Source organism: Parambassis ranga, chromosome 22 (genome assembly GCF_900634625.1).
Source record: "Parambassis ranga chromosome 22, fParRan2.1, whole genome shotgun sequence".
NCBI lineage: Eukaryota > Metazoa > Chordata > Actinopteri > Ambassidae > Parambassis > Parambassis ranga.
The window spans coordinates 1,124,400-1,135,819 of record NC_041042.1 but is presented as its reverse complement, the minus strand read 5'-3'; the positions used below and the strand labels follow the sequence as shown (position 1 = coordinate 1,135,819).

At 48.7% G+C, this 11,420-nt stretch overlaps 1 protein-coding gene across 1 annotated transcript; it reads left to right on the top strand.

Annotated features, from left to right (window-relative positions):
• Window positions 1-8,661: 8,661 nt before the first annotated feature.
• Window positions 8,662-10,258, top strand: foxg1a (forkhead box G1a). The gene is given in 2 exon segments (XM_028395549.1): window positions 8,662-8,825; window positions 8,827-10,258. Coding segments are annotated over 2 exon segments (1,596 nt in total).
• The last annotated feature ends 1,162 nt before the right edge of the window (window positions 10,259-11,420 follow it).

The window sequence follows — 11,420 nt, the reverse complement described above, 5'->3', positions numbered from 1 at the left end:
TGTTGTTTACTACAGGTTGACTGACCTTTAGGACTGTGAGTTAAAGGGACCCTGCAGAAGCCCTCATAACCCCATCAGCACAGCACAGTGTAGTTCTCGATGAGTTGTGGGTCCACCTGTGTGCAGTGCTCTGGTGGTGTGTTGTAGTTCCTCCTGTGTGTAGTTCTTCATATATTGTCGGTCCTCCTGTGTGTAGTTCTCTGTGTGTTGTGGGTCCTCCTGTGTGTAGGTCCTCCTGTGTGTAGTTCTCTGTGTGTTGTGGGTCCTCCTGTGTGTAGTATCTCTGGTGGTGTGTTATAGTTCTTCCTGTGTGTAGTTCTTCATATATTGTCGGTCCTCCTGTGTGTAGTTCTCTGTGTTGTGGGTCCTCCTGTGTGTAGTTCTCCGTGTGTTGTGGGTCCTCCTGTGTGTAGTTCTCCGTGTGTTGTGGGTCCTCCTGTGTGTAGTTCTCCGTGTGTTGTGGGTCTGCCTGTGTGTAGTTCTCCGTGTGTTGTGGGTCCTCCTGTGTGTAGTTCTCCGTGTGTTGTGGGTCCGCCTGTGTGTAGTTCTCCGTGTGTTGTGGGTCCTCCTGTGTGTAGTTCTTCATATATTGTCGGTCCTCCTGTGTGTAGTTCTCCGTGTGTTGTGGGTCCTCCTGTGTGTAGTTCTCCGTGTGTTGTGGGTCCGCCTGTGTGTAGTTCTCCGTGTGTTGTGGGTCCTCCTGTGTGTAGTTCTTCATATATTGTCGGTCCTCCTAGTTCTCCGTGTGTTGTGGGTCCTCCTGTGTGTAGTTCTCTGTGTTGTGGGTCCTCCTGTGTGTAGTTCTCCGTGTGTTGTGGGTCCTCCTGTGTGTAGTTCTTCATATATTGTCGGTCCTCCTGTGTGTAGTTCTCCGTGTGTTGTGGGTCCTCCTGTGTGTAGTTCTTCATATATTGTCGGTCCTCCTGTGTGTAGTTCTCCGTGTGTTGTGGGTCCTCCTGTGTGTAGTTCTCTGTGTTGTGGGTCCTCCTGTGTGTAGTTCTCCGTGTGTTGTGGGTCCTCCTGTGTGTAGTTCTTCATATATTGTCGGTCCTCCTGTGTGTAGTTCTCTGTGTTGTGGGTCCTCCTGTGTGTAGTTCTTCATATATTGTCGGTCCTCCTGTGTGTAGTTCTCCGTGTGTTGTGGGTCCTCCTGTGTGTAGTTCTCTGTGTTGTGGGTCCTCCTGTGTATAGTTCTCCGTGTGTTGTGGGTCCTCCTGTGTGTAGTTCTTCATATATTGTCGGTCCTCCTGTGTGTAGTTCTCTGTGTTGTGGGTCCTCCTGTGTGTAGTTCTCCGTGTGTTGTGGGTCCTCCTGTGTGTAGTTCTCCGTGTGTTGTGGGTCCGCCTGTGTGTAGTTCTCCGTGTGTTGTGGGTCCTCCTGTGTGTAGTTCTTCATATATTGTCGGTCCTCCTGTGTGTAGTTCTCCGTGTGTTGTGGGTCCTCCTGTGTGTAGTTCTCCGTGTGTTGTGGGTCCTCCTGTGTGTAGTTCTCCGTGTGTTGTGGGTCCTCCTGTGTGTAGTTCTCTGTGTGTTGTGGGTCCTCCTGTGTGTAGTTCTTCATATATTGTCGGTCCTCCTGTGTGTAGTTCTCTGTGTTGTGGGTCCTCCTGTGTGTAGTTCTCCGTGTGTTGTGGGTCCTCCTGTGTGTAGTTCTCCGTGTGTTGTGGGTCCTCCTGTGTGTAGTTCTCCGTGTGTTGTGGGTCCTCCTGTGTGTAGTTCTTCATATATTGTCGGTCCTCCTGTGTGTAGTTCTCTGTGTTGTGGGTCCTCCTGTGTGTAGTTCTCCGTGTGTTGTGGGTCCTCCTGTGTGTAGTTCTCCGTGTGTTGTGGGTCCGCCTGTGTGTAGTTCTTCATATATTGTCGGTCCTTCTGTGTGTAGTTCTCCGTGTGTTGTGGGTCCGCCTGTGTGTAGTTCTCCGTGTGTTGTGGGTCCTCCTGTGTGTAGTTCTTCATATATTGTCGGTCCTCCTGTGTGTAGTTCTCCGTGTGTTGTGGGTCCTCCTGTGTGTAGTTCTCTGTGTTGTGGGTCCTCCTGTGTGTAGTTCTCCGTGTGTTGTGGGTCCTCCTGTGTGTAGTTCTTCATATATTGTCGGTCCTCCTGTGTGTAGTTCTCCGTGTGTTGTGGGTCCTCCTGTGTGTAGTTCTCTGTGTTGTGGGTCCTCCTGTGTGTAGTTCTCCGTGTGTTGTGGGTCCTCCTGTGTGTAGTTCTTCATATATTGTCGGTCCTCCTGTGTGTAGTTCTCCGTGTGTTGTGGGTCCTCCTGTGTGTAGTTCTCCGTGTGTTGTGGGTCCGCCTGTGTGTAGTTCTCCGTGTGTTGTGGGTCCGCCTGTGTGTAGTTCTCCGTGTGTTGTGGGTCCGCCTGTGTGCAGTAGCTCTGGTGGTGTGTTATAGTTCTTCCTGTGTGCAGTTCCCCGCGCTGGCCGCTCGGTGTCGCTGTCGGCGCAGGAATGCCCGCGCCGTCCTCTCGGCGTGAACCCGCGGCCTCCAGCCGGCGCGCTGTCCGGTTCAGAAGTTTATTTTCAGCGCTTGACATTGATTGAACCATTAACCCCGCGGCGCCTGCGCAGCTAATGATTTTCCCGCGGCGGGATTTCTCCCTCTTTTGATTTCGTCATGTTTTCATTTGTGTTTGCTGATCAGCTGGAGTTCGTGTTAAAGGCTGGAAATCAATCAGAGGCTGCGTTTACCTCACAGGCTGTAGGAGCCGCAGGCCCGGAGCCAGACCAGAACATCTTCAGCCCCAACATGAACAGTCCTCATGAAGTGTTCCGGTTTTACAGATCAGGGTTCTATTGGTGGTTTTTGCGCATCTCTGCGGCACCGTGGCGCAGTTTGTGCGGCAGGATTGATCTGAACAAAAATGCGCTGCCTGGCCATCAGCCGTGCTCTGTTACCGGCCACTCTCTGCGGCGCCGGACTCATTTTGGTCCCCGCAGGCCTCCGTCTGATTCCCGCTTCAACATTCAGCTCACGGTGACAGAAAAGAGCCGCAGCGGGAGCCCCGCAGCCGAGCCGGGCTGGAGGATCCCGGCAGCTCCGCGCACACGGGGGACTCTCCCAGAACAAAGACCACATTTAATCCGCCTTTATTTTTAAAATAATACCTGGCGTGTGCGGCTTATTTTAGCTCTGATGAAACACATAATTAGCAGATTTATAGTTTAATATTTTTATAAATAAACAGAAAATGACGGACGGGTTCGGGCCTCTGCGGACGCGCAGCGCGCGGATGTTTTGGCTGTTTTCGGTGCAGGTTTGCGGAGTTTAAACGAACATAAATCACCCATTGATAATTTATAAATCTTTAGTCTGTTATTTCAGGTCGCTGTCGTGTTTAAGCAGCTCAAAATAAATTACATTAGATCGAAGAAATCTGATTTATCTTCAGTACAATTCTGTAAAATTATTTACTAAACAGAAAAGATTATTTTCTGAACATTTAAACACTGCGTGAGAATTATAGATTTCAGGGGCGCCGCTGGCTGCTGCCAGGCTTTATTCAATCATAAAAATAAAGTTTATTTTCTCTTCTTCAGTGTTTATCACATGCACGCCCACAGAGACTCTGTCAGGGTTTGGAGCTGATTATCACGCATTGTCCTCATTACACGTGCGAGCCGTTTGTGGGTTAGAACACCGAGGAGGACTAGAACTCCGCGAACACGTCGCGTCATCTTCAGAACTTTCTGCTGTGAACTTTTCACCAAATCAATCAAATCAGATCAAACGGGATCAGTGATGGAGGGCTCGGCTCTGTGCAGCTGCAGTTCAGCCGTCCGCCGCCGGGCGGCGCCCCCTGTCCTCCTGCTCAGCTCAGAGACAGGAACACTGATGATGGGAAAGCTCCATGTGTTCAAACATTCAGACTGAGGCGGCGAGTTCCGCAGCTTACCGGCGGTGTGCAGGTTTAAGAAACACTTAGAACAGGCTGCTGGGTCAGAGGTCAGAGGTCAAACAAGAAATGTGATTATTTAAAGGGAAATGTGGGAATTTAATCTATAAGAAGGAAACCTGGTAATAAAGTGATAAGACCCTTCAACAGCCCAACAAGCAGGTCCCTTTAGGAACACCTTAGAACCTCCATGAATATCATTAGAACCCCAGAAAAACCCTTAAAATACACCAGAGCTGCTGGAGCCTCAGACCTGCAGGGTAGAGCCCCTCACAGGAGTTCCTGCATGTTCCTGAATTTCTCCTGCAGCTCGTAGAACCATCTTAACGATGCCACAGACCTCACAGGAAGCCCCAGGATTCCACCTTAAAATCCACTGAGCTCAAACAGGGTCCTCTGAAAACCCCCAGAACAGGCCTGAGAACTCCTGAGGAGTGTCTGAAACCACAGGACCCTTAGAAAGAATCCACACAGCGTCCTTTCAAACACCTGCCGTCAATCAATGACCTGTGCAGCCCCCTCAAACATGAACAGGACCCTTTAGTAATAAGACCAGAACAAGGACCAAATTAAAGAACTCTTAGATCACCACCAGGAGACCAGGATTTACTCCAATAGAACCTTTTTATGTATCAGAGCCCTCGCTGAACTTTTTTCCTGATAAAATAAATTCATCCTCATTGATCCGTATTGATCAGAGGCTGCAGAGGAAAGTGTGTGTGTGTGTGTGTGAACAGTTAGAACAACCGTGGACCAGAACCCAGAACTTCTGATCTTAATCCGTCTTTGTTTCCAAACCGCTCTGCTGCAGGTCAAAGGTCAATAAAAATAAACATTGATAAAATCACACTTTTCTTCCACATTCTCAGTGAGTGTGGAGTAAAAAACACTCAAACTTATCTGCACCCAGTGATTAAATCAGATGTTTAGATCTGCTAATAAAGCAGATTACATTTGTTTCTTGGAACATCTGGAGGCTCCAAATGTAAAATGATTCCTTATAGAATTCATCAGCTTTGTCGCGTATTTAAATTAAAGCAGCTGCTGAATTAATTCTAAATCACTTTAATAAAAATAGTTTCTGTCAAAAATGAAGTTTCCTTTGTTTGGTTCAAACCACAGTTTCATTCAAAGATGTTGTAAAAATAACAGAAACTGCACCGAGTCTAAATTCCACAGAAAAGAACTGGACTCTGATTTTAAACCCCGGTCCAAAATAAGAGGCGCTCACCTGTCAGCAAGTGAGGGGAAACTGAATGAATGCAGGCCGGTCTGTCCGGGTCTGAATGAGGATCAGAGTCACACTGGAACTAGATGATTTAAAAGCCACAAGAAAATGAACAGAGTCCGGTTCAGTCCTGAGTCCGGTTCAGTCCTGAGTCCGGTTCAGTCCTGAGTCCGGTTCAGTCCTGAGGGATTGTTGGCCTGTTTGCAATAAAAATAGTTTCCTGTTTGTAGCTTTGAATTTTCCAAATGATCTCAAAATGTTACATTATTATTATTATTAAAATTATTATTATTATTGTTGTTAATATTATTATTATTAATATTATTGTTGTTGTTATTATTGTTATTGTTATTAATATTAATATTATTGTAATAAATGGGCTCTGGTGTAGATTGAATGCTGAACTCCAGTGTAACAGCAGTGACGGTGAAGCAGCGAAACCCATGGTTTGGTTTGGCTCCGTGTGTGTGTGTGTGTGTGTGTGTGTGTGTCTGAGTCTGTGTGTGTGTGTGTGTCTGAGTCTGTGTGTGTGTGTGTGTGTGTGTGTGTTCTGGTCGTTAATCTGTTGCTTCAAAGAAAATGTTTGATTTCTCTTTTCAACTAAAATTCGCAGAAAGTGAGTGGAGTCAGGTGTGTGTGGACCTTGGAGTCCGGCTGCTGAGGCGGAAGTGAACCAGGACATATTTATTTTTGAGGAGTCTGGTTCGTCTTTATTTATGTCATGTTAAGCTGAACAGAACATGGACGGAGCCTGGTCTGTGGCTCAGGAGCGTCAGTGAAGCCGAGGAGTCTGTTTGGTTTCAGGGTGCCTGTGGTGGATGTGTGTGAGCCGCAGAGCTCCTCTCCCCCCTCTCTCCTCCTCTCTCCCCTCTCCCCTCTCTCCTCCTCTCTCCCCTCTCCTCTCTGATGGATCCACCTGCTGCTTTTGTCTCTGGGAGGAAACCTGTGAGTGTTTTTCTGCTCTGATGCTTCTGAACCACAAAACATTTCTCCTTTTTTTGATGCAGCTTTTTGTCTCTCTGTGAGGCTGGATGGAGTTTTTTCTCCTTCTGTAGCTCCTCCTCCTCCTCCTCTTCCTCCTCCACCTCCTCCTCCTCCTCAGGTCTGTTTGGATGCTGCTGAGTCTCACAGCCCGACAGACACGAGCAGAATTTACCTCCACGCACACAGACAGGGAAACATACGAGCGGCCCAGGCTCCGCTCACATCCTCACAAAAACAACAACAACAGTAAACAACCAGTGTGTTTAGTTCACTGTCACAGAAAAACAAACAAGTTCAACTCAAAATAAAAGCGCCACGGGGGAAAAACCCACGCGTGGTCCCGGGAGCACATTTTACGCGTTTTTACGCACAGAAACAAATTCGTAATTGGACAAAAATATTTTATAGCATCATCTTAATTTATTTAATTTTATTAGAGCCTGAAAGTAAAATGTGGATGTTTCGTGGTTTTTACAGCTCAAAGTGATAATAAAATACAACGAGATCATTTTACACGTGTAAACTTGGACATTTTCCGTTTCTGATAAAAAGACAGGATAAATCTAAAAGTCTCATTTTACAGAAACATTTAAAAATAAAAATAAAAACATGTTCCTGAGCTTCACGCTCTTCACTTTCTCCAAAATAAGGTAACTGTTTCTGAGGGGCTCCGTGCGCGTCCCCACAGCCCGAGGACGCTTCAGGAATAAACGGTCTGATGTCAGGCTGGTTAAAGTCGGTCTGCCGCCTCTGCGTCACGGCGCGCTGCAGTTTTGTTGTTGTTGCTCCGCTGATGTTAAATGATGAAGAATCGGATGACTGGGAGCCTCTCATACCACCTTAAACGTGTTAAAGCAACTGTTGTGCGCGTGCATGCTGACTTGCTTGGCTCCTGTTTAGATGACTTAAGGTGGAATGACGCGCTGAAGCCTGCGCGTGTTTGTGATGCTGCTTTCTTATTTGTAGTTTGATATCAGTGATGCGTTTGGATCCATTTCATCAATAAGACGCTGAATCAGTGAGGAGCTGCGCCGCCGCGCTGCTGTAACACAACTCCTCTGTCACCGCGCACGTTGTGTGTGTCTGTGCTGCACAACAGCAGACTAATAGTAGATGGTTTTGGCAGCAGTAGTATCCTGTTTTATTTTTAATTTCATTTAGGTTTTGTTTTTATTTCACAGATTTCTCCTCGCAGGCTGAGAGCCAGAGTCTGTCCGGCTGAAACTGTAAATCTACTGAGTGTAAATAAAGTCAGACACCCACAAAGTGTCTGTGTTTACTTTTATAAATGAATGTTTATTTCTAAACTGTCCTCAGGCTGAAGAATGTGCACCGCGCGGCCTCAGCGCGCCCTGCCGCAGTCACACTGAGACAACCTGGAGACTACGAGTGTTTTCCAAAAGAATCTGAGACATAAATCCACTTTAATATTTAATTTGTGTTTTCTTAAATATCACAGGTAACAGAAACGATCTTTGCGCCACATCTTGGTTTCCGTGTGTTTGGTGTAAACCCGGTCGCGCCTCCCCAGGCGGCCTCCGGCCCGCGCTCCCTGAGTCTCTTTCTGCCTCTCTCTGCACTTGTGTACTCCGCCAGGAGCGAAGTCAGTGACTGCAGGAGCCTTCCTGGGTGCAGCAGGCTGACATGACACCGTGTTTACGCCTCCCAGGCGCACAGTTTTACGCGCACTTTACGCACGGAGAAGCCGCTTTGGAGAAACAGCCCTGTAGCCTTTCTGCGCCGCGCGCTCTGCTGCGATCTGACACACAAATCAGCCCCGCGTGTCCTGACCGTGTCCGCGTGCCCTCCGGATCCCCTCTCCTCTGTTTATTTTCCCTCCGACTCGGGGATGTAAACAGTTTTGGAGACGCCGAAGGGGCAAATATTTGAATCGGAGGAGTGTAAATATGAGGAGCGGCGGGGATTTGGGTTTACGCATGCACGGTGTGTGTTTTCCAGCAACGGTTCTTTGGTTTAGGTGGGGGAGAGAGCGAGCGAGCGAGGGGAGGGATGAGGGGAAGGCAGAGGAGTGTTGATAGGGGCGAGTGTGTTTTCCACGCTGCAAAAAGTGTCCGCCTCGCAGCAGCGTTTGGGTGTGTAAGACTCTGAAAGTCTCATTTTCATTCAACAAATCTCACAAACACACACACACGTGTCTGAAAAAAATATTTAGGATCGAAATGAATTGATTTTATTTTTTATGAAGCTGTTTCTGTTTTCCTGAGCGGCCCGGAATGTGGGTCGTGGTCGCTACTTTCAGGACAAACTGACCAGAAATCCACCGAACCTGCGCCCCCACCGCCGCCGCGTTAAAGACGCGATACAAACAGACTGTGTGCTGTCAGACTTTCTGCTTTATTTTGATGAAATGAAGATTTCCTTCTGATTCGTGAAGCCGTGAATAGCCTGCTGGAGGTGGGCACTTTTTGCAGCGTGCACGGCATTGGTAGATGTGTGTGTTTCCCTGTGCGTCATGATTGGCTGAAAGCGCAGAGGACGCCTTAATATTTAATACTAATGTTCCCCTGGTTGGCTGAGGACTGGAAAGGTCCAACCAATGTTTTTTACTTGCTTTAGTGGCTGTGGCTCCCTAATTAATTGCAGCTATCTGTCTCCTATCGATGTGTGTACATGTGTGTTGTGTGTGTGTGTGTGTTTCCTTTTTTCTCCCCAAACCGAACATGAAATAGTTTGTTGGGCTATACTTTCTTTCTTCCTATCTTCCCCCCTTCCTTCCTTCCCGTCCTGGTTCGCAGGCAGAGACAGGACAGATTGAGACCCAGCTGTGTTCGTCGCTTTTGGTCGTTGCCATTTTCCCCCCTCATTGCCCGGTGATGTTGGATATGGGAGAGCGCAAAGAGGTGAAAATGATTCCTAAATCGTCGTTCAGTATAAACAGTTTGGTGCCCGAGGCCGTGCAAAGCGACAACAACAACCACCAGAACCAGCATCACCACCAGAACCACCACCACCAGAATCACCACCACCACCGGCCCGGAGGCGCGGACGAAGCCGAGCAGAAAGCTCCCCTCCCGGCCGTGCAGCCGGACAGCAAAGCGGACCCTAAAAGTGACTCCTCGAGCCAGGAGAACTGCCCGGAGGAGAAGGAGAAGCAGGAGGAGAAGAAGGACGGGAAGGACGGGGACGGAGGCGCCGGAGGAAAGGACGGAGAGAAGAAAAGCGGCAAGTACGAAAAACCTCCTTTCAGTTATAACGCGCTGATCATGATGGCCATCAGGCAGAGCCCGGAGAAGCGGCTCACCCTCAACGGCATCTACGAGTTCATCATGAAGAACTTCCCGTACTACCGGGAGAACAAGCAGGGCTGGCAGAACTCCATCCGGCACAACCTCAGCCTGAACAAGTGCTTCGTCAAGGTGCCGCGGCACTACGACGACCCGGGCAAAGGGAACTACTGGATGCTGGACCCCAGCAGCGACGACGTCTTCATCGGCGGCACTACCGGGAAGCTCCGGCGGCGCTCCACCACGTCCCGGGCCAAGCTGGCCTTCAAGCGCGGGGCCCGGCTGACCTCCGGGCTCACCTTCATGGACCGGGCTGGCTCCCTGTACTGGCCCATGTCCCCCTTCCTCTCCCTGCACCACCCGCGGGCCGGCAGCGCTCTCGGCTACAACGGGACCTCCTCAGGATACCCGGCGCACCCCATGTCCTACAGCACTATGCTGACCCAGAACATGAGCAACAACCACTCGTCGTTCCCTTCGTCCAACGGGCTCAGCATGGACCGGTTGGTCAGCGGGGATCTCCCCTACGCGACGCACCACCTGACGGCAGCGGCCCTGGCGGCCTCGGCGGTGCCCTGCGGCCTCTCCGTGCCTTGCTCCGGGGCCACTTACTCCTTGAACCCGTGCTCGGTGAACCTGCTGGCCGGACAGACCAGTTACTTTTTCCCCCACGTCCCGCACCCCTCCATGACCACGCAGGCCGGCGGCGGCGGCGGCTCCCTTCAGGCCGCCCGGGCTTCGGCCTCCAACTCCCCGCAGGCTCCGTCCTCCTCCTCGCTGCCCTGTGACTCTCTAAGGCCGGCCCTGTCCGGCTCCCTCCCGGCCTTCTCCTCGGGACTTTCCGGGGGTTTGTCTGACTATTTTACGCATCAGAACCAGGGTTCGACCTCCAACCCGCTTATACACTAACCCCCCTCACCCTCACCTTACCTCACCCCTCACCCCTCACCCCTCCATCCTCCCATTCCACCCCTGAAGGAGTGAAAATCTGAAAATGACTGGACCTGTAAGTTGAACATTTTACACTGAACATTTACATTGTAAAAAAAATGATTATAAACGACCTGCTATAGAAAAAAGAGGAGAACCCGCAAAACAAAAAAGAGCAGCACTGAGAAACTGCAGCCCTGAAGTTTCCAGGTATTTTTTAATATTATTATCTTCTTCTTCTTCTTCTGCTCCATCTTCTCCTGCAGTTTTACTTTCTGTGTACATACTGTCTGTTCCTGTAAGTGTCGGGCCGTGTCTCTGTATAGTACTGTCCGTCAGCGACGTGCAATGTGAGGTGAACAGAGAGAATGATGAGAGCTGTAGGCTGATTTTTTTCTGTTGTTGTTGTTGGAGGCATTACTTTTATAGAATGTGTATTTAAAATAGGTTTGTCTAATTCTGAGATTTAAAAAAGGTCAAAATAATAATAATAATAATAATAATAATAATGTGTCTATAGCCGCATGTTTGCAGTATTATCAGGTATCATGCGGCTGAAAGAAGCGGCGGAGTCTGAGTCTGTTTCATCATGTAAAGACTCATTTGTTTTATTTCCACAGTCAGATGTTTGTTTTTAACGCCACCCGCAGCCTGAGGCTGCTTCTGCTTTTTCTTTCCATCAGAACTGTTGATGAACTTTTTATAGACCAAAGAATCAGTTTTAGGACATGTAGAGTCAGTATTCAGCTGCAGACCGTGACAGGCCCGGTGAGTGGGTGAGTGGGTGAGTGGGTGAGGCCGCCTCCACTGCAGGAAATGTCCATTGAAACGAGATTTTTATCGCTGCTTTTATTTTATTTTATTTTATTTTAAATAAGCTCAAATTTAAAAGGCGTTTGTGGCGCTGCTTAGTTTTTTTTAGCTGCAGCTGGATTTATTTTCTGCTTTCATTTTTTATTGGGTGGATTTCTTGAGATTTTTCTCTCTGAGCCTTTAAACGTCTCGTTGTGTGGATGTTTTCCGCAGTGCCGCCTGTGATCTGATTCTTTGACTGTAAACGTGAAAAAAAAACAGAGCGGACGTTCACGCTGCTGCTTCTTTTATTTTATGTTTTGTATGATTAGTAAAAGAAAGAGAAAAT